The following is a 21680-nucleotide window of genomic DNA, read 5'->3' as shown; positions in this document are numbered from 1 at the left end:
GATAAATTAGAAGTCTGAGATGAACAGGTACATGCTACTTTTTTATGAAGTAGATAAACAACAAGGAACTCCTGTGCCTTACAGGGGACTGTGTTCAGTACCTTTTTTTGCAGGGGGGTCATTAGGTTTAGTTATTTACTTGGTTTTTCAGCGGAGGTACTGGGGATTGAACCCAGGATCTCACGCATGCATGTGCTCTACCACTTGAGCTATACCCTCCCCCCTACATTCAGTGTCCTTTAATAACCTATAATAGAAAAGAATATATGTATGTATAACTGAATCACTTTGCTGTACACCTGAAACTAACAAAACATTGTATATCAACTATCCTTCAATTTTTAAAAAATTAAAGGAAACTGTCCTTTATAAACTGCCCTCCACCTGGTTCCTGCCACCAGTAGCACAAGTGACCATGTCCCCATTGTAGGTATCGCTGCCATGCTGTTAGGTGGGAGGTGGACACTCCCTAGGGGTCTGATTTACAGCAAAGTCCCGCGGAGGTTGAGTTATTTAAAGAACAGCCATCTTCCAACCACCAGATTCCGGGCATCCCTCCCTTGCCCTGAATCTTCCTGGCTCCCCAGTGTCCTGGAACAAACTCGGGCAACATATTCAGGGTCTCTGAGGGCAGGCCTCACCGCTGGCCTGGGCCCACCCACCTGGAGCCCCAGCCCCGTGAAGGTCAAAGTCATGACCTTAACAAGCCTCATTCCCTTGTCCTGTAGCTTTGTCCCCCTGCTTTTCTTGCGAGTGAGTCTCCACGCCCCCTTACCCCACCCCGCGCTCCCCCAGCTTAAGATTTGTCCTTCTCGGGTCCACAGCGGCCTCTATGAAGCCTACCCTCCCTTCGTCTGCCCCTCACTCCAGCCGCCCCGTCTCCTCTGTGCTCTCACCCTGACCGCGCGGGAGGAGGAGGGAATGGGGGAGAAGGGTGCTGCGCGGGTGTATGGAGGGCGCGCACGCAGTGGAGGGAGTGGCCAGCGGCTGCTGGAGAATCGGGAAGGCGGGGACAAGGTGGGAAGAGGGTATAAATGCGCGGCCGCTGCAGCGCCAGCATTGGAGCCACCAAACCCAGAGGAGGTACGCTCCAGACCCGGGTGCAATCCTGGCGGGCGGCCGGGAGGAAGCAATGCGCGCCGGAGCCACATCTGAGCCCAACGTGTCCTGGTGGGCGCTGGCCAATGCATCCGGCTGCCCGGGCTGTAGCGCCAACGCCTCGGACAGCCCGGCCCCTGCGGCGTGGCCCGTCGACGCCTGGATCGTGCCGCTGTTCTTCGGCGCGTTGCTGCTGCTGGGCCTTGTAGGGAACTCGCTTGTCATCTTCGTCATCTGCCGCCACAAGCAGATGCGGACGGTGACCAACTTCTACATCGGTGAGAGCCTGGGCGCTGCGCGGTGCTTGCTGGCCAGTCCGGGGGTCGCCGCGAGGGCGGAGTGGCCGGGAGCGCCCCCTAGCGGTGCGTCGGGGCCTCCCAGCCAGGGGTCTCTCCCCGCAGGGCTCCTTGTCCTTTCCCAGTTGTCCCTGTCCCTTAGGCTAGAGGTCGGAAACCCTGGCGCTGGAGGGTTCCCTGCGGGCCGGAATAGCTAAAAGGAAGATTTAAGAGTGTGGGGCGTGGAGAGCTCGCCCCCGCCACTCAAGGAAGATGTCCGATTGAGATGTGATTCTTATAACACGGTGTCCGATGAATAAAAGGAGTGAAAGACAGCTTGGCCCTCGGCTTCTGCCGCAGAGGTTCAGCTTGCACGTCTGGGCGATGGGGGCGCCCCAGCAGGCTGAGTGCTCAGTGTTCTCCATTCTGTGTTGGCTGTTGGGCCACACCATTCCACCCAATATGCAGATAAGAATACTGAGGCTCAGAGGGGCAAGGGCCCACTCAGGCTCTCCCAGCCCGGACAGGGGTGAGCAGGGCCGTTGCTGATGGAATGGCTATGAAGCCCGTACTGGGGGTGTTTGAAATATAAAAGGGCAAGACTGGAGGGTGCCCCAACTTCTCTGCCCAAGGATGTCAGGGCCTCCCTGGGGGCCTCCTGAGCCGTCCTGCTGGTCGCTCGGACAAAGGTGAGGCCCAGGTGGCTGGGCAGGGGCGCTGGGTATCTGAGACCCATCGCCCCACATCAAGCACCCGCGCGTCCCCCCGTCGCCCACCTGCAGCCAACCTGGCGGCTACGGACTTGACGTTCCTACTGTGCTGCGTGCCCTTCACGGCTCTGCTCTACCCACTGCCTGCCTGGGTGCTGGGCGACTTCATGTGCAAGTTCCTCAACTACATCCAGCAGGTGCGCGGGCTAGGGGAGGGGTTCTGGAGCCAGGGACGTCGTCTGGGTGCAGGCGGGGCTGGACCTCCTGCAGGCAGCGCAGAGCTGTGGGCCTGGCGTGGAGGTGGGCTCCAGCTGGAGCTGGGACTAGTGGAGTCCGGACAGGGTGGGAGGGAGGACTAGGGCAATGGGGAGAGATACATTTGGGGGTGGGGTGGCGAGCGCTCGGGTCCTGAGGCTTCTTGCCCGCCTATCCCAGGGTCCTAGGATTGCTCTGCCTCTCCTTGCCTCAGTCTTGGAGTCTCAGCTGACCCCCAGTGGCCCCCTCGCTCCTCTCTGATATCCCCCCTCCCCTGCCCTTTTAACTTGTGGGCCACGGAGACCCTCCCAGGACACGTCCTGCCTGTGCCCATCGAGTGGTTAGATAGTGGGGTCCCGCAGGGTGGGCGTGGGCAGGGGGCCACCCGCCGGGTCCCTGGCCCCCCCAGGTCTCGGTGCAGGCCACGTGCGCCACCCTGACCGCCATGAGCGTGGACCGCTGGTACGTGACGGTGTTCCCGCTGCGTGCCCTGCACCGCCGCACGCCCCGCCTGGCGCTGGCCGTCAGCCTCGGCATCTGGGTGGGTGAGTGCTGTGCGGGGGCCGCGCGGGGTGGGAGGGACAAGTCTTTGCCCTGCGCTCACTGCCCCACCCCCATTCCATGCCTCTCTCCGAGCCTGGGTCGTGCTCCTGGGAAACTGGGGCAATAGCGCTCCCGGCGAGGGCCACTCAATGCACGCTGCCCACGGAGGCACCGGGGAGACCTGGGTCCCGGCCCACTCGCGCCCCTAGACCCCAAGGGCAAGGTCTTCAGCAAGGCCTGTGGTGCAGGCTCGGCGGCAGTGTCCGCGCCGGTGCTCGCCCTGCACCGCCTCTCGCCCGGGCCACGCACCTACTGCAGCGAAGCCTTTCCCAGCCGCGCCCTCGAGCGCGCCTTCGCGCTCTACAACCTGCTGGCGCTCTACCTACTGCCGCTGGCCGCCACCTGTGCCTGCTACGGGGCCATGCTGCGCCACTTGGGCCGGGCGGCCGTGAGGCCCGCGGCCGCCGACAGCGCCCTGCAGGTGCGGGCCTGGGCGGGTGCGGGGCACAGCGGGGCTGGAGGTTGGGGTAGGCACGGTGCCGGAGAGTGAGGCGCATCCGAAGGGCGTTGTTCAGGGCGGGAATTGGAGAGGGTCAAGAGGAGGAGCGCGAGCGTGTTGCCCCAGCCAACTCTCCGCCCTCCCGGGTACCAACTCTCCCCATCCCCAGGGGCAGCTGCTGGCTGAGCGAGCGGGCGCTGTGCGCGCCAAGGTCTCGCGGCTGGTGGCAGCCGTGGTCCTGCTCTTCGCGGCCTGCTGGGGCCCCATTCAGCTGTTCCTGGTGCTGCAGGCGCTGGGCCCAGCGGGCGCCTGGCATCCGCGCAGCTACGCGGCTTACGTGCTCAAGATCTGGGCGCACTGCATGTCCTACAGCAATTCGGCGCTGAACCCTTTGCTCTACGCGTTCTTGGGCTCCCATTTCCGGCAGGCCTTCCTCAGCGTCTGCCCCTGCGCTCCCCAACGGCGCCCCTGTCGACCCCGCGGGTCTGGACCGTCAGATCCCGCCGTCCCCCAAGCCGAGCGGCACCGCCTGGCTGCCCACCAGGCCCCCTCCATGACCCCAAAGCCAGGCAGCGGCGAGCCAGGGCTGCGCAGGCTGTGTGTCCTGGGGGAAGGCACTGCCCCTCTCTGAGCCCTCTCTGGGGGAATCAAGGTAGGCCCCTCCAGAACGGGCGCTGCTATTACTATTTTATTAATGTCCTTATTTTTGTCCAGGATAATCCTAATGAACATGTTGTCTCCTCCTGGAACGTTGGTTACAAATTTGCTTTGATGTTTGCTTCTATTAATATTGCAGTTACTATTTCTGTGTTTCCTGAAATCAAAGATGTATCGATGTTGGCACTTTCTGGAACTTTCAAGGAAGCAAAGTAGAAGTTTTCACGCACAGTGTTGCAGCTGACTGTACAATTGTAATGTAAGATCCAGCCTATTTTCAGAGACATTAAAAAGTAAACACAATGTGATTCTTAAAACTGATGAAACAGGGCACCCTTCTGACTCCCTGGTAAGTGTCCAGAGCCCAGGGTTGCTCGGGCTTCCTCCCAACATGGCTGTCGGGGAAAGTCGGACCTACTCCTGGGGGCACAAGCTTCCTGCTTCCACAGTGAGCTGCTGGGAGTTGTCAGAGCCCCACCCAGATTCAAGGCTGGGGGAACAGACCTGCCGCTGAGCTGCATGTGCCAGCCAGGGGGTGGGGGGGAGGCCTCACCAGCCTCGGCTTGGTCACCCTGCAGGGCAGCTGCCCCTCTCTTGCGGGGGCCCTGTCCTCCCAAGTTATCTGGGGACATTACAGGCTTCCAAAGAGCCCACATTTGCAGGGATTATTTATGTGAGAAGGACAGGCCATTCTGAGACTGGTCTGAAGCTTGCTTGCTCTGGTCTTCAAGACATGGCCTGGATGGGACTGAACAGGAGTGTAAAGTGCCCTTTGCCCACAGGCCCCGCCCCCTCCCTCCCTCTCCTCTTCCCATCCCCCACACTCAGTCTCCCTGTGGCTTCCTGAACTGCTACCACCCTTTCTACTTCTTGGCCTTTGCACGTGCAGGTCCCTCTGTTGTACCCAGCACACCCTCGCTCTTCCATCAGCTCAGCTGCCTCCTTCTCCGGGAAGCCCTCCTGGACCCCTCCAGGCTGTGTCAGGTGCCTCATCAGGGCCCAGTGCTGTTCTATCTCAGCTCTGATACCCTTGGCTGTATCTGCTGGGTGTGTATCTGAAGCGGTCTCCAGGGTTCAGCACAGAGTGGGACCGATCAAAAGAGACCATGTGTGCAGAGTGAGGAGTAGGATTTCTCTGTGATAAACAGAATTAAAAAAAAAAGTTAAAGAGGGACTCTCGGGCTCATGTCTCAGAGACAGGAAGACTTCAGTTCACACAGAAATTTGTACACATGGGATCACAACAGCTTTGTTTGTGATAACCCCAACTGGAAACGACCAGGACAGGTGAATAGTTAGTAAACCGTGGTCCATCCACACCCACTAGGCAGCACTCAGCTGTGAGCACACTGCCAGCACATGCAGGCCCCAGGGTGGGGCTCCACGGATCGTGCTGAGCCTAGGAGGAAATTCCTAAAGGCGTGATGTGTGGTTCCAGTCACGTAACATCCTCAAGGGGGCAAAAATATGGGAATGGAGGGCAGAGGTGATGGCCTGGGTAGGGACTGACTGGGAGGGGACAGCAGGACAGACCCTCGTGATGGAGCCGCTCTGCTCCTGGACTGCAGTGGGAACGTGAGCCCATGCAGGTGGTGGAGTTGCGGAGGACTGAACTCACACACGCGAGTGCAAGCAAACTGGGGGAATCTGGATACGTGGTTGGGTGGCATCCATTCAGAAACCCAGGTTTCAGTGTTGTACTGCAGCTTTGCAAAATGTCACTGTTGGGAGAAGCCTGGTGAAGGGTAGGAGGGAGATATCACCGCATGAGAATGTACAATCATCTTGCAAGGAAAGGGTTTTTAAAAAGGAAATGAATGGGTTGAAGGGGACATCCAGGAAGAGGAATCGTTTCCAAACTGCAGAGCTAGTGCATCCCCTTCGTTTGTCCTCAAGTCCATTCCTGTGCACTATTTTTAGAGCCCCTTCTGTCTGGAAGGCAGCCGCCCAGCCCCCTGCCGGTACAGAGCCCCTGTCTGTGAAGGCGCCAATAAGTGGCAAACCCCCTAGAGGGATGCAAAGGCAAAGTGACAGCAGTAAAAAGGGTTACAAAGGAAATATGTATTACCTTTGTAACTGGGAGGCTGACCTTGGTGGGGGTAATTCCAGGAAGGCTTCCTGGAGGAGGTGAGTCCAGGAAATGTGAATTGAACTCAGAGGCGGGAAGAGCACACCAGATAGAGGGTACAGCCAGCGCAAAGGCCCTGAGGTAGGATTTGTCAGCTGGATTTAAGGAATAGCTAGGAGGCAGGTGGGGCTGGAGCAGGGTGAGGAGGGAAGATGAGAGGTGAGAACAGAGGTGGTGGGGCCATGCAATCATCGGGGTGAGTTGGGTCTTTCCTGAGACGGGGTAGGAGCCATGGGAGGCCTCTAAGCAAGGAGTGACAGGGTCCAAGGTATGTGAAGATTTGTTTCCATTTATTATCTCACTCCTATGACTATTCTAACATTTTGGGGGCGCCAGGACCAAGCATACGCCGGTATAGCCGACCTGGGAGGGGGTGCTGTGAGGGTGGGACCGGAAGCCACAGCGTGGGGATCAGCCCCTTCTCCCGGGGGGGGCGTGTGTCTGGGTGGGTCGGAGAGGGGTTAATTTCAACCTCAGAAAAACAATGAAACAAATTTTAATATAATTCTGTCCTGTGCAGAATTTAGGCTATACTTAAAGTGATTCGTTGTTGATGTGAAATTCTAACGTAAGTTTAAGTTCTCTATTTCGTCTAGAAACTCTCCCGGGGAGCATTCAAAAGAGCTGCAGAAAAGGCTCGGCGGGCCTCTGCTTTCTGACCCGGGACAGTCGGTTTCAGGGACACGGCGCCCCCTCACGGGCCTCGGCGGAAGCCACCGCGTGACGGCGCCGCCCCGCCCACGGCTGCAACCTGCGGGTGCCCGGCAGGTGTCGCGCGCACCCCGCGGAGGGCGCTCGCTCCCCTGGGTCGACCCCACAAAGGAACCCTAGCGCCTAAGGGGAGCCGCTCATGGGTACCCCAACCTGGACCCCCGGGCTCAAAGGTTTCTCGCTGTGAAGTGGGCCAAGCAGAGCCGCATTATGAATGTCTCCTGGGCCTCTTCTATGAAAAAATATTTAGAACTGTATTTTTGCAGCTGCGTTGGTATAAAGACGAATTAATTTAGGATAAAATGATTAATATATATTTCCTATAGTCAGACTCGCTTTTTTCTTTTTTTAAATAATATTTTATTTATTTATTTGTGTTTGTTTTTGTTTTTTTAGTTTGTTTTTGATTTGGGGGCACTTAGGTTAATTTACTTACTTATTTATTTTCATAGAGGTACTCGGGATTGAACCCAGGACCTCATGCTTGCTGAGAAGATGCTGCTCTACCACTGAGCTATCGCCCCCCTACTCTTCTCATTTTAAAAGAAGTTAAAATTACAGTTTCATAGACCCTGGCTCACCCAGGGGCCAGGTGTGGGTGACAGGAGAAGGAGGGTCGATGGTTTCAGGCTGGGCCCAGCAACCCCTCCAGGCTTTTTTTGCCCTTTGAGATTGAGATGCTGACTAGTTCAAGTTGCCCTCCACCTCTGTGTAGACAGACACCAGAAATTCTGTGGGATGAGGAGAGAAGAGACACATGAATTCATTCCCTGACCCAGTGTGACTGGCACACCTACTGTGTGTCAGACCCTGACTCAGGACTGGAGGCGCAGGCAGCCCAGATCAAGGCTGAGTAGGTAAATAAACACAGCTGTGGTGTCATGGGAGCGCCCTGATGAACATACAACAGGGTGATGTGATGGGGCCTCCCCTAACACTGAGCTGAGGCTCCTGTTTGAATGGGAAAACCTGAGGAAGGGCACTCCAGGCAGCGGGAATGGCCAGTGCAAAGGCCCCGAGATGGGAATATGTTTGAGGAGGAATCTATGTGGGAAGGTGGGCAGTTTGGGATCTGGGTGAACTTTTAAGTAGATGCCCCTCAGCTCTGAGTGGCGGGAAAGGATGAATGACTGATTGTGGGGCTCAGTGAGGATAGGGTTGGTTTTTACAGGGGCCCCGCAAGCCACACTGGACAGGAAACATAAGGCTGGGGTTACTGTACCCATTTCCCAGCTTGAGAAACAGAGACCAGAGAGGGGTCTACTACCCTAACCTAACATCACCCAGCCAGGGCCAGGTGGAACCTGGGCCTGCTGCCCATGCCTGGTTGAGCCAGCAGGTCTAGTATCAATTCCCAGCTCCCTCTCTGAGCTAAAAATAGGATCCCCCCCTCACCGGAGTCAGCTGGGAATCCAGCAGCCCCTCACCCTCCTGGGCCAGGCACCTCTGGGGAAGTTGCACCCAACTGCTCAGAGACAACCACTGCCCTCTGGGAAATGGGGGCAGGGGCAGCACCCCTCCTGCCCTTCAGGAGATCCTCCCTCCCTGTCCCCTGCCCTGAGAACAGAGAGGAATGTAATCCTCAAAACTACTGTAGAAGAAGTAAATTAATATTGACCCACTTTACAGAGGGGAAAACTGAGGCACAGGGAGGCCCATGAACCTGCCCAGGATGGGGAAGGGCTTGTATTCTGATCTGTCTCTTTGGTGGGGAGGGGGCTTTCTTGCACTTTGTAACTGACCTGGGGCCTGGCCCTTCAGGGGTGGCTTCCCTCCTCCAGCTCCCCACCTTGGGGCAGATGTCTGGGCCCCTCTGGTGGTGTTGGACGTTTAATAGCCTCATGGTGGAGGTTGCCCTGCCATCTGCTGCCATTAGGCTCCACACAGCCCAGGGGCTGGGATGCTGGGTTCCTGAAAGGAGCAGGCAGATCTCTGGCCCTGGGTCAGGGGACAGCACCCCCACCCTCCGCCCTGTCCCTTGGGCTTGGGAATCCCCCAGAGAGCTAGCCTGCTATTGAGGGGGATGATGTGGGGTGGGGAGGGAGGACCCCCAGAAAATAGCAGCACTGTGCTCTGGGGGGGGGAGCTGTACACAACCCCCCCCAACGCAAGATCAGGGACTCCAGTCCTTCCAGAAATTGGGGCCCTCTGGGTGGCCCCTGCCTGCCCTCCAAGCTCCCACTTAACTCTTATCTGGGCTGGAGCCTGGGCCCTTGCGATTAGCTCCCAGCAGTGGCCTCAGGGGCTGAGACCTCCTACTTGAGTTCACATGCCCACCCCCACATTCCCCTTAACCTTAACCTAGGCCTGGCCTCAGTTTCCCACTCTCAAAAATGGAGAGTCTCTGCTACACCAAGAGGTGAGCCTCATGCGTTGGGCATATGGTGGGGCAACCAAGGGCTCAGAATATGGAAATTACTGTTGAACTATTATTACCAAGATGATAACCTCGTTTCTCCTCTTAGACAGTGTGGGTTATCAGGTTCCCAAGAGGTGGTAACTGTCGGGGGTAGGGGTCATCAAGATTTCGCGACGTGCCCTCTGGGGGGATCCAGGACGCACTCGCCCACCCCTACGACTTTGCCAAGTCCGTGCCCCTCTCCTGGCAGCCGCGCTCCGCCACCCCCCCATCGTGCAGCGCCCCCATCGCGGGGCCTCAGTTCCCTCTCTCCGACCCCGCCCCGCTCTCTTTTCCCATCACCGCAAATCCTTCCTTTACCAGGTCTCTAATCCCCATTTTACAGACTTGGAAACAGAGGCACCGCTCTAGGGGGTAAAGTCACTCCGGCGGGTTCTTCAGCCTAAGGGGCAGGGGTGAAACTCCGAGCCCAGGACTTCCGTACTAGGTGCTCAGTAAGATGGCGAAGGGGTCTCCGACCAGGCTCGGATCCCCTAAGACCTTCCACGCGGAGGCCCAGTCTCTTCCCCTCCCCCAGCCCAGGGCGCTCCCAACCCCGCCCGCACCCTAGGCGCCCTGTGCGCTCCCGGCTGCGGTGCGCACTTTGCCCACCGTCCCTAGATAGGGGGCGGGGCATTCCGCGTCCCGGTTCCCCTTCCCTTTTATTATTTATTATCCTTTAAAGGGGCCGCGACCTGAAAATTTCCGTCCACTCTCTCCCCCTCCCCAACACCCCTGAGCTAGTCGTGCATCGTCGGACAGAACGCCGGGGGCGAGGGGGCGTCCGGGAAGGGGGAGGGGGCCTCGCGAGACCCCTCCCCGCATCCTGGGCCGCGGTGCTGAATCACCGGCGAGGTATTTGCATCTGAGAGCGATTTGTCACCCGGTGATTTGTCTGCGGGGCGGTGAGCGCGCCGGTCGGGGGGGGGGAGGGGAGGGGCGGGGGAGGCCGCGCGCGGGGAGACTTTTACCAATCGGGTCCGTGGGGGGTGTAGACGCGGACTCGGCCGGCGTCTTGGTGAGTCGGCGCGCGGCACAAACCCGGCGGTGGCCGGGAGCCAGTAGCGCGCAGCTTGCGGCCCGGGCCGGAGGCCAGGCGCGGCCGGGGCAGGGCCGGACGCCAGGCGTGGGGCATGCGCCCCACGAGCGGGCCCTGCGCCCCCCGAGCGGGCCCTGCGCGGTGAGGCTGGGGCGAGGGGTGGGCCGGCCTTTTAAATCGTGGGTTCCATCCCGGGTGGGTGCTGTGCGCCCTGGAAGCCAATGAGGGGGGTCCCCAAAGTTGGTCAGGGACGTGGGTGGGGGTCCAGGGCCGGGAAGGCGGTCCCAGTGGGTCAGAGTTGGGGTGTTTTTCTCTGCGCCCCCCTTGAAGACCTCACCCCTTACCATGTTGCACCCAGGCGGGTCCGGGGGTGATCGGGGGTCGCGAGTGCGCGCCCCCACCCTCCAGCGGAAGGAAATGGTCTCTATGCGCGCGCGGGGGGCTAAGCTCTGGGTTATTTCATTTTTTTCCTCCCTGAAATTGGATGTTTCATTTGGGATCCCCAAGGGGAGTGGGAGCGCCGGGTGGGGAGGGCAGTTCCCTGGCGACCCTCCCCAGCTTGGATGGTTTATTTATAAAGTGTCGGTTCCGGGGCAGAAAGGGGCCCCTGGAGGGAACACCATCGTGACTCCGTCCCGGGGTGGGCTCGGCCCGAGCCCTGGCTCTCTGGTGAGGATCCTCGGGAAAAGGCCCCCCCTGTCCCGTTCAGTGCCCCCCAGACACAAAAGCGGGCGCAGGAAGCGCGGGGAGCGCGCGTTGGTCAATTCCAACGTTCGGCGGACCTGGGCGGCCGGTTTGTCAATAACCTTCCGTTTTTAGTGGCCCGGCCTGGAGGGCTTGCCCCCCCACCATGCAAATCTGCCGCTTTCCAAGAAGCCTTTGAAATCGGACTGGGGTTTCTGTCTTCTTATTTCTTCTCTTCTTAAGTGTTTCTTTTCTCACTTCCTCCAGACCGCCCCCGCTGGACTCTGCTAGCCCCCTCCCCAGGTTTCTGCCCCGCCCTCCCCCTTCTCTTCCTTTGGTGGAGTGAGGGCCCCCTTTCGCCACCCGCGGGCCCCAGCCTTGCACAACTCTTTAAATAACCGTGTTTTGCAAGCCCTGGGCTGAGCGGGTGACCTCTCTCTCCCCGGGAGGCATTGGGGGGGAGGGTGTGGCCCCAGATTCCTCCCCGCCCCTCCAGCCAGGTCCCAACGACCACCCAGCACCCCCATCCCCCCTAGTCCCTGCCAGGGAATGCCTCTCCCCTGGGGTTGTCATAAAGTGGGGGTAGGGCCGAGGACAAAGGGCTCTTGGGGGGAGGGGTCTGGAGGGGGGCGGGCGTCACCCGCTTAGGGTTAATGGCGGCCATGGGGGGGTCCTGCCCGGGCCCAGGGGGCTCTAGGGTTCCCACCTGCCCCCTCCACCAGCCCCAGCGTGGAGGCCTGCCCTGCTCCCCTCCCCCACCGTGGACCCGGAAGGGTCATTAAACCCAGCAGGCCTGGGGAGGGGGATGGCGTGGGGGGAGTGGCTTCCTCTGGCCTCTTCCTTCTGCCCCCCAAAGAGGGGGGCGTTGCCCAGAGCGTTTCCGTGAGGAGGGGGGGACTCATCTTGAAGTTGTCAAAGGTGGGGGAGGGGCGGCAGACCAGACTAGACACTGGGTGAGAAATGTCCCCTCAGCACTTCTTGGGGCTGGTGCTGGGGGTGACCGCCTGCCCCTGGGGGGTGGGGGCTGGGTGCTATTCTGCTGCTTCTAAGGACAGGCTAGCCTGGTCACTCTCCAGCGCTATGGCCTCGGAGAGGGCCTTTGTGCCCTGGGACCCCTGCCCCTGTTGGATCCTTAGGCCCTCCCAGGACAGGTCCCTGCCCACTTTCCCACAGGGGCGGCTCACCTGCATCCCCCACCGTCCTTTCACCCATCCTGCTGGAAGCCCCAGGGACCGGGGAAAGGGCCCCTCCTGTGACTGGGAAGGCTGGAAGGGTCTCCCCAGGGTGGGGTCAGACTTCTTTCTCTTAGCAGGTCAGGGGAGGGGTTGGGAGGGTGGCCAGGCTGGTCAGTGTCAGCCAGCTACCAGGAGCCTCTAGCAGCCAGCACCCACTGTGTGTCAGCCCCTTCCTGTGTGTGGGCCCCCTGTGCTCCAGGAGCTGTTCAAGATCCTTAGGGGATTCATTTGCTGGGTTAGGGGTGGCTTCTGGACTCCCCTGCTGCCCCCACTGTCCCAGTGATGTACCATCTGGGGTGTCACTGCCAGACCTGTTGGGTTCTGCCTGGTCTGTTTTATTGGCGGCCTGGGCGGCTGGAGGTGTGGCCTGGGCTTGGGTGGGGGGCCGGGACAGGACCTGCGTCATCCTCCTGTCCTTGGTGGTGCCCCGCTGTGCCAGGCTCTGGGATGTCCATGCCCAGAGCCCACCCAAGGCCTTGGCAGCAAGGGTTGGCTGGGGTCCAAGGGGACCCTAGGCTAGGGGCAGAGTGCATTGCATTCTGGGACATCGGCCTCACCTGGGGTCCCAAAGGGCAGGGGAACTCCCTGCAGAGAGCACGTGGGGGCTGTGTGGGAGGCTCTGATGTCACCCAGCCCTGGGTTCAAATCCCAGCCCTGCCCGGAACCTGCTGTGTGTCCTCCAGGGGGTCCCCTCCCAGCCTGCTTTCCTCGTTGGTGAACCGGGGGCCATCTGTCCCTCCTTCCTCAACACCAGTGTGGTGCCTGCTGTGCCCGCCTCCCGTCTGTGCCATCATAGACTCGCTTCATCCTGCTTGGGCACAGGAAGGTGGGCGCCTTTTAGGGCACCACTGTGCCGATGGGGAAACTGAGGTCTAGCGAAGTTGAGGTTTAGGGATGGGATGAGAGCCTGAGTGGGGGCTGCAGCTCAGAGCCCATAAACAGCAAGTGCCTCTTGGGCAGACAGCGTGCCTGTGAGAGAGGAAGGTGCCTGGCACTCCCTGGACCGGGGAACTCGGAACCAGAACCCAGAATGCACCTGGACTCTGGTCCCTGGTAGCCAGTCAGAGGCCAGAAACGCCCTGTCCCCCTGCTCTGTTTATGAAACCACAATCCAAGTCTTCCACCACGACTGTGTGTTTCTGTGTGGCCCAGACTGGTGGGGGCCCCCTCAAGACCCTCAGGAGCCCAGAGTGGGGTGACCCCACTTCCTAGGCCACTGGAGGGTGGACAGAGAGGGGGCGGATGGGGAGAGCATGCTCCTCCACCTCCAGGGGAGGCCTCCGGGCTTGCACCCTGGTGGACATGGATGGAAAGGATTTTCCAAGAGGCCTTGGGGGTCTGACTTCAGTGGGGAGGATGGGGCTGAGGAGCCCAGGGGTGGTCTGACGGTCTCTCTTGTCCCCCCAGGTTTCTGCAAACGTGAATGAGCCACACACCAGCCGCTGCCCCTGGGTGCCCTGTGTGAGGAGGCAGTGCCCGCCTGCTGCTGGCATGCCCCGCCAGCCCTCAGCCTGAGTCCGGCGGCCCTCGCCCCTGCCCCCCGCCACCCTGCACTGCCCCGGCTCCCCCGCGGCCCCCACACTGCAGTGCGGCCGGGCCCCCTCCCCACAGGGGCCGCCCCCGCCGCCCACCCCTGGTGCCCGGGGCGGCCCGGCCCGCAGGGCCATGAAGCTGCAGGCTGTGATGGAGACGCTCCTGCAGCGGCAGCAGCGGGCACGCCAGGAGCTGGAGGCCCGGCAGCCACAGCCGCCGCCGCCTGAGCCCCCAGCTGGCCCTCCGGCCCGCACCCGGGCCGCCCCGGACGAGGACAGAGAGCCTGACAATGCACGAATGCAGCGGGCACAGATGGCCGCGCTGGCCGCCATGCGGGCTGCGGCTGCCGGCCTCGGACACGCGCCCAGCCCCAGCGGCTCCGAGGATGGGCCCGCCGGCTCGGAGGACGAGGACGCTGCCCAGGAGGGGGCACCCGGCTCTCCCGGCCCGCCTGGCCGAGGCAGGGAGGCGGTGGGACTTCCTGAAGGCGACGGACACTTCGAGGACACAGGCTCCGACGATGACCTGTGAGTTGGGGTTTCTGGGGTTCACCCTGAATGAGCATTTAATGAGCACTTGCTGGGTGCCAGGCTGCTCTGAGCCCTGGGGATACCGCGACAGAGGGGGGACAAAACCCCTGTCCTGCTGACCACCAAGAGCGTCCGTCCTTTAGAGCTTTCTGGGTGACTAGGGACCTTTCTCCACCTGCACCACCCGGGGTGGGAGCCACCTGTGTTCCATGGCTGACAAGCATTTGAAATGTGGCCGGTGTGGCCGGGGATCTGCCTTTGTAGCTTTATTTCAACCTGAACGGAACTAGCTGTGTGTGGCCAGCGGCCCCTGTCGCCTGCCTGCGACAGATTAGGAACCTTCACTAGTGGGCATTGATTGGCTCACGGATGCATCCCACCAGGTCTGATGCGCGCCCCGAGCTGGTGCTGCTGAGACCCTGCTGGGGTCCTTCTCGGCAGACACTTAACGAGCGAGGAAGCAGGCTGAGGCTGAGGCCAGCAAGAATATAAAGCAGGGGTCTTGGAGCGGGTGGCTAGGGGTGGGCTCAGCTTTCAGGAGTGGTGAGGGGAGGTCTCCCTGCCCCAGTGACAGCCCCTAGGGAGGGCAAGGGGGGAGCAGGGAACAGCATGCCTGGTGGAGGGAACAGCCTGAGCAAAGGCCCTGAGGCAGGAGCTGGGTCAACATTTTGGAGACCCAGTGAGGAAGCTACTGCAGTGTGGTCAGGGAAGGGGATTTGGGCTTAGCAGTTGGGCTGGGGGGCTGGGGTTTCTACCAAAGGGTCACCTCTAGTTGTTCTGGGCTAATTGGGAACAAGAACGACATGTCTCAGGCCCTAAACAGGTCATGCTCACAGGCCCTCTCGGCCGCCAGAGCAGTTGGGGGCTGCTCTCCCACATCCAGAGAGGGAAACAGGCTGGAGGGGTGAGCTGGGGCCTCCTCCCCTAACCCCCTGCCCTGTGTCTGCCCCAGGAAGCCGAAATGGGAAGACGAGGAGGAGGAGCTGGAGGAAGATCTGGGGGACGAGGAGGAGGACGAGGAGGAGGAGGACTACGGGGAGGAGGAGGGGCTCGGGCCCCCTGGCTCTGCTAGCCTCGGCCCCACAGCCCTGTTCCCCCGCAAGGCCCAGCCGCTCCAGGCCTTCCGCAGCGATGGTGGGCCGAGAGCACTGGGCGGCCAGGAGCGCCCGGGGTCTGGCCCGGCCCACCCCGGAGGGGCTGCCCACATAGCGCCCCAGCTGCAGCCGCCTGACCATGGGGACTGGACGTACGAAGAGCAGTTCAAGCAGGTGGGCTGTGCGTCAAAATGGGGGCACGAGGTTGCTGCTGGGGTCCTTCTAACTGGCCCAGGATAGCAGGGCATTTGCTGGCTGCGGGCTGGGCACTGGAGATCCTGTAGGAGCCACAAGGGAGATTGTATTCTGTGGGTGGGCGGGGACGGCCATTAGATGCGGGGATGTGTGGATACGTGAGGACACAAGGTGGGCGGTGGAGTTTGGGTGTCTGCGCCAGCACCAGACAGGGAAACGACCTCTCCTCAGGCCGTGTGACTGGCCGGGGCCCCTTGTGGGTCGTGGTGAGGCCCGCGGCAGTGGCCAGGGCTCAGGGACGCGGGGCCAGAGGCCTTGTCATTGTGTGGAGGCTGGTCTCTCCAGGCTGCGGCTGTGGAGGTTGGGCTGAGACAAGGGTGGCCATGTCAGTGCGGACAGCCCCGCGGATGGTGGCTCCCTGGGGCTCTGGAGGGGTGGGGAGGAAGCGGGCGCCCGGGTGCCTTCCCCGCGGGCGGCTAGGGCAGAGGAAGTGGCCAGGCAGCCGATCCTTTGAAGTTGGGCCGGGCAGATGGAAACCAGATGGCGGCCAGGGCGGCCGGCTGGGCTTGCGTTCCAGCCTGAGGCCAGCTGGGCCCTGCCCCGACCTCTGAGAGTGGACGGTGGGGACCTGGCCTCCCCGGCCTGGCGCCTGAGCCTCATCTGGGGTGCATGGGAGCCGGGAGGTGACCGTGTGCAGCCTTGGGTCATCCCCCTCCCCGTGCTGGTGTGCAGAATGGGCAGTGGGACCCTCCGGAGGGCGCAGGAGGCCGGGCCACCGTGTGGGGCCTCTGCTGTCAACCCCACTTGGGGAAAGGGCACTGGGACCCCAGCGGAACTCAGGTAAAGCGCAGGACTGGAAAGTGGACGCACGGCATGAAGGGGACCGCCCAGAGGCTGACGGGGGCAATAGGAGATATCTAGGCAGGAGGAGATGGTGCCCTGGGGTGGGCATGGCCAGGACAGAGGCCTGGGGGCAGGAGGTCAGCTTCAAGGAATGGGAAGGAGGGTTAATCCCCTGCCCAGGCATCTCGGGCTAGGAGGGGCCCCAGCTTCCCACTGGGTCCTGGCACCGTGGTGATGCCGGAGGTGGAGTGACACACAGCAGACGTCACCTCCTTAGGGCGTGGCCAGCCGCACCCTTCAGCCTGGGAGGCTCTGCCCCTGTGGGTGGACACCAGCCTGCGCTGGTACCCTGGATTCAGGGCTGCCCAGCTCCCTGCCTCAGTTTCCCTCCCCTTCCCAAGGAGCCCCTCGTGGCTGGGCTGTTGTCATCTGGCCTGTAGATGAGAAAACACAGGCGAGGCACTGGGGGGGCGGGTTTCCCAGAACTGGGCTCCTTGATGTTCTTCAGGGTCAAAATAACGCAGACCGGAACCTTATGGGCGAATTATCTTTATGGATTCACTGGATTTTTGCCATCTGCCCTGAACTTCTCTCTTGGGCAGCCCCAGGCTGGGGGGCCAGAGCTGGACAGACACCCGCCACCTCATAGGGTCATGGCCGGACCGGAGCCCTTGTGGGGTTGGAGGTCGACCAGCAGCCCCAGCCACAGGGCCCAGTGCTGGTGGGAGGGGGATTTCAGGTGGCCAGCGGGGCAGAGTCCAGGGGTCAGGTGCCCTGACTTCACAACCCCTTCAGCATGTCCAGAACAAGGGGTCTCCGGGAGCCATTGTCCTTCTTGTCTGGGACGTGATGATCACGTCCTGCTGATGCCCAGGGTCGATTTGTGGATGGGGAAATTGAGGCCAGAGGAAGTCAGGGGACCCGTGTCACACAGTCAGGCTCGTGCCTATGGAGTCCCCGCTAGCTGCCCGGCTCCCCTGCTGTGGGGCAGGGACAATTGGTAAGCAAATGGATAGGAAGGCCAAGGTGGTCGTGGTGCGGTCAGGGGTTGAGATGTGGCTGGGCACCCAGCTGGGGAGGCGGGTAAGGCCCCTCAGGATATGGCGTTTGGGCCGAGTCTCATAGGAGGAGCCAGGCACTACACGGAGGAATGATGGTGTAGCTGGCAGAGGAAATGGCCCGTGCAAAGGCCCTGAGGTAGGACGCAGCTTGGCTTGTGTGTGGAGGCCAGACGCCGCCAGGCTGGGTCCCAAAGGGAATGGGCCTGGATTCCAAGACGGTGAGGGCTGAGGGAGGTTATGGTCAGGTGAGGGGCTGCCTTGCGGTGCTGGGATCTTCTTCCTGTCCATTTGTGAAAGGTCCAGCGGCCGGCGCTGCCCTCCAGCCCAGCTGGCCAGGCACCTGTGCAGCCAGTGTCAACAGTGGCCCGGGCCCAGCCGGCCCAGCAGATGTCGGGGCCATGTTGACTCTGGCGCCTGCCCCACCCCCTTCCTGGCACGTGGCAGCCAGGCCAGCCAGCCTCCTGCTTGGCACCACCTCTGCCTCTTCCTCCCTGGTCTTGGCAGGGCCTGGGGCTGACTTCCGCCCAAAAAACCCTCGACAGCCGTGAAATTACGCCATCGGCGATGGGGTCTGGGGGGCAGCCAGGCAGGGGAGGGGCCAGGAGCTTCAGGCTCATGGCCATGGAATCTTCCCTTGAAAGCTGGGAGCAGCGCTGCTGTGGGGCCCCAGGGGCGTGTGCGGGGTTGGCCGCTGTTGTCCCGGGTCCGTGTGTCGCGCATGGTGATCAGGATCTCAGCCTGCTGCGGTCACATGTGGCATTTGGTGATATCCCGGTGGCTTCGGGTCACTAGCAGGGCTGCGCCTGGGCTCTCGAGAGTACCACCGAGGAATTTTAAGCCAGCAGACGCTGAATAACAGCTTGTCAGCCACTTTTAAGGGTTTGAATCCTCAGTCTCCACGACGCACGTGAACTCTGGGACTTCCGTTGACAGTTTCATCGATGTAAAAGTCACAGAGCACGATTCCCCCACTGAAGATGCAAGTCAGTGGTTTTAGTACATTCACAGGGCTGTAGGGCATCACCACGGGCAACCTTAGGATGTTTCCATCTCTTCAAGGATAAACCTTCCAAAATGCCCCTTTTAGCTGCTACCCTTGTCCCCTTCCCCAGCCCAGCAGCCAGGAACCCACTGTTCACCCCTGGGGACTGGCCTGTTCTGGACGTTTCACGTCCATGGACTCACACGCTGTGTGTCCTTCTGTGTCTGCTTCTCTCACTGAGCACCGTGTTCTCAGGGTACGTCCACGTAGGAACAGGTGTCAGGGCTGCTCTCCTTTTCATGGCTGAGTTATATTCCATTCGGGTTTTTTTGGGGTGTGGGAAAGGAAGGTAATTAGGTTTACTTATTTTTAGAGGAGGTACTGGGGATTGAACCCAGGACCTTTTGTATGCTAAGCACATGCTCCCACTGAGCTGTACCCTCCCCCATGTTCTATTAGATGTGCGTATACCACGTTGTGTTTATCCACTCGTCCACCAGTGGACACTTGGGTTGTTTCTTCCTTTGGCTGCCATGAACACGTGTGTACGAGTTTTACACAAATGTGTGTACCCAGGAGGGGGGCTGCTGCGTCACATGGGAACTCTGCATTTAACCCACTGGGAGCTGTGGTCGTTCACGGCGGCAGCTGCATTTTGTATCCCCAGCAGCCACACAAGGGTTCCAGTTTCTCCACGTCGCCACTGGCCCTTGTGGTTATGACTCTGACTCCAGCCGTCCGGTGGGGGTGGTGCGTTATCTCACTGTGGTTTTGATTTGCATTAAATGTTGGGATATTCCCCCCCACTCCCCACTTACCAAGGTCATGTCTGCTCAGCACAACTTGTAAATGAGCTCAAGAGGTGTAGGGATGACAAATCTAGCTGGTGTTTGTCGCCTAAATGTGCACAGGCAGCGGGTTGAGCTTCTTCTGAGTCTCACGTACCCTTACTTGGTCCCACGGCGGGGGGAGGGCACTCCCATTGCCCCCACTGTGCGGATGAGGAAACCAAAGCACAGAGTGGGCGAGCCACTTGCTCACAGTCACACAGGGCAGGTGTCAGAGTTGGGATTTGACCCCAGGGTACACTGGGGGCATAGCAGGCTGCACGTCCAGGGGCCCACTGGCTATGGGTCTGGGGGGACCTGGATGGCGCTCTGAGCCTCAGTTTCCTCATCTGAAATGGAGACATTTGGTCCAGGGCCCCACAGCAGGGCCTCAGGACCTGGGGCCTAGACATACACAGGCCTTCAGGCAGGAAGGGCCACCAGTGAGCCCTGAGAGGCTGCCCCGCCCTCCCCGTGGACCCCACCCAGGCCCCTCCCCTCCTCCTGGGGCCCAGTGAATTCCCATGGGTGTCCTTCTGTACCCCAGAGACAGGCTCCAGCAACTAGGACTGAAACCAGGGGCCTCAGATGTGTCCTCAGCACAAGGCTGGGGTCACATTTTTTTTCTGGTCCTTTCAGGTCACTCAGAATTTTACTGACTACGGAAAACACACTATATACTTTTTTTTTTTTCCCTTTGGCAATTACCTCTAAGTCTGGTCTTCGGAGCCTGGAGTATCGCAGCGACATTTCCACCAGGAACATTTTTAAAGTCCTTTTTTGATTCCAGAAGAACACTTGGCACCATTCTTGTGGGGGTTCCAGGGAGGCCTGAGGCCCAAAGGCCCCCACCCCGCCCCGGCCGGCATCGGCCATGGTGTCTCCGGGCCTTTCTCTGCCCGTTCACACGGAAGTGGGGCTGACGGGGTGTCCAGGTGTGACCGCTCGGGGGCTGCAGGCTGCGGGCTCTGAGCTGGACCCTGCTGTCCTGCCACTTTTCCACGTGACTTTCGCCCTGTGTCCGTCTGTTTTATCTAAGTTCTGAGTTGCCTTTTTAGTGCTGCAGTTTCCTTGTGGGGCCCAAACTAGCATATTGTTCTGTTTTCATGTTCCCCTGTTGTAAACTTGAGCACCACAGTGAACATCTCCGGGCTCATGAGGGCTGCTTGGGGTTGTGTGGTGTGGGGGTGGGGAGCTGGCCTTGCCAGGGCTTGGGGAGGAGGTGGCAGGTGTTTTCTTCATCCTGCCTGGGAGCCCCCGGAGGCTGGGGAGCCAGGAGTGGACCCAGGCACTCCAGCCCTGTCAGGGCTGGCTTAGAGGAAAGGCTGCCCTGAGGAGTGGGATTTGGAGCTGGGGCTTTGCAGGATATCTAAGAGTTGGCCAGATGGACAGAGAAGGGTTAGGGTCCGTGCCTTGGAACAGTGTGGCTGGGACGTGAAGTAGGAGGGGGAGGGGTGAGCAGAACATCTGGGCAAACCAAAGGTGGGCTCACGGGGGACCTTAGCAGGGCTTTTAGAGTGGGCGAGGGAGAGAGATGCTGGGGGAGCCCTTCCAGGGCCCATGCTCCAGGCAGGAGCGGAAGAGGCCAGTGCTGCAGCTGTGCCTGCCGGGCCGGGGGGGGGGAAGGTGAGAGCTTCTCGGCGGAGGAGCATGTTCCGGACAGAAGGCACACCCTGGGCATAGGCTGGAGGTCAGGTGAGCCCAGCGCCGTTATCCGGTGTGTTTGGGACAGGGTGGGCCTAGGGCCAGGCCCTGGGTCCCTCGGGTGCCGGGTGTCATCCTGGGGCGGCAGGATGCCTGGGCCCCAAGCTTGGGGGCGGGACGAGTGCTGGGAAGCCCCTCGGGAGGCCGGCCCAGCCGCCTGGGGCAGCGCCCGCCTCATCAAAGCGGCTGCGGCTGCTGGCATGGAGCCAGCTGGGCCATGGCGGGTGCGGGGAAGGTGCCCGCCTGCCAGCCCCTGGCACCGTGCCCCTGCCCGTGCCAACACAGGGAGCCACACTGACTCAGCCGGAAGAACCTTATCTGGCCCCGGCGCCGCCGCCCAGCCGCCCGGTCACCGCCATGGGGTCACCACCACTGCGGCCTGGCCCCACGCCCACCGCTGCTCCCCACCCTGGTGGCCGCTGCCAAGTGCTCAGCCCCTCCCCATGCTTTCTAATAACACACGCGGCTGCCAGAGGGAGGGAGTGGTGCCCAACATTCTCTGCCAGGCGGGGATGGGTGCGGGTGAGCACGTGGGGTCCAGCCTGCTGACCAGGGTGTCCGGGCACATGTGGGGACCTGGTGGTTACGTGGGGTCCCTGTGGGCTGGGGGGGCCCTGTCTTGTGGGGGGCTCTGTGTGTGGCAGGGTCTGAGTTTGCAGGGCGGGGGGTCTAGGGGTCG

The 21680-nt window shown here is 61.0% G+C and overlaps 2 protein-coding genes across 6 annotated transcripts in view; both read left to right on the top strand.

The window, feature by feature from the left end:
* The first annotated feature begins 1085 nt into the window (after nucleotides 1-1085).
* On the top strand, nucleotides 1086-4016 carry KISS1R (KISS1 receptor). The gene is made up of 5 exons (XM_072947039.1): nucleotides 1086-1376; nucleotides 2156-2280; nucleotides 2748-2883; nucleotides 3130-3362; nucleotides 3550-4016. Exons 1-5 carry the CDS (start codon nucleotides 1133-1135, stop codon nucleotides 4009-4011), a joined length of 1200 nt encoding a protein of 399 aa, XP_072803140.1. The 5' UTR covers nucleotides 1086-1132; the 3' UTR covers nucleotides 4012-4016.
* A 5962-nt stretch (nucleotides 4017-9978) lies between these two features.
* Nucleotides 9979-21680, top strand: part of ARID3A (AT-rich interaction domain 3A) — a 35098-nt gene continuing 23396 nt past the window's right edge. Inside the window, exons 1-4 of one of the 5 annotated variants that reach the window (XM_072948136.1) lie at nucleotides 10207-10292; nucleotides 12916-13058; nucleotides 13640-14292; nucleotides 15248-15563. In XM_072948136.1, coding sequence (XP_072804237.1) covers nucleotides 13898-14292; nucleotides 15248-15563 — 711 coding nt within the window. In that variant the 5' untranslated portion in view covers nucleotides 10207-10292; nucleotides 12916-13058; nucleotides 13640-13897. The other 4 variants (XM_072948137.1, XM_072948138.1, XM_072948139.1 and 1 more) reach the window with 4 other exon arrangements.

Source organism: Vicugna pacos, chromosome 22 (assembly GCF_048564905.1).
Source record: "Vicugna pacos chromosome 22, VicPac4, whole genome shotgun sequence".
Classification (NCBI taxonomy): domain Eukaryota; kingdom Metazoa; phylum Chordata; class Mammalia; order Artiodactyla; family Camelidae; genus Vicugna; species Vicugna pacos.
The sequence above is the reverse complement of the archived record's forward strand: the minus strand, read 5'-3'. Positions and strand labels throughout refer to the sequence as shown.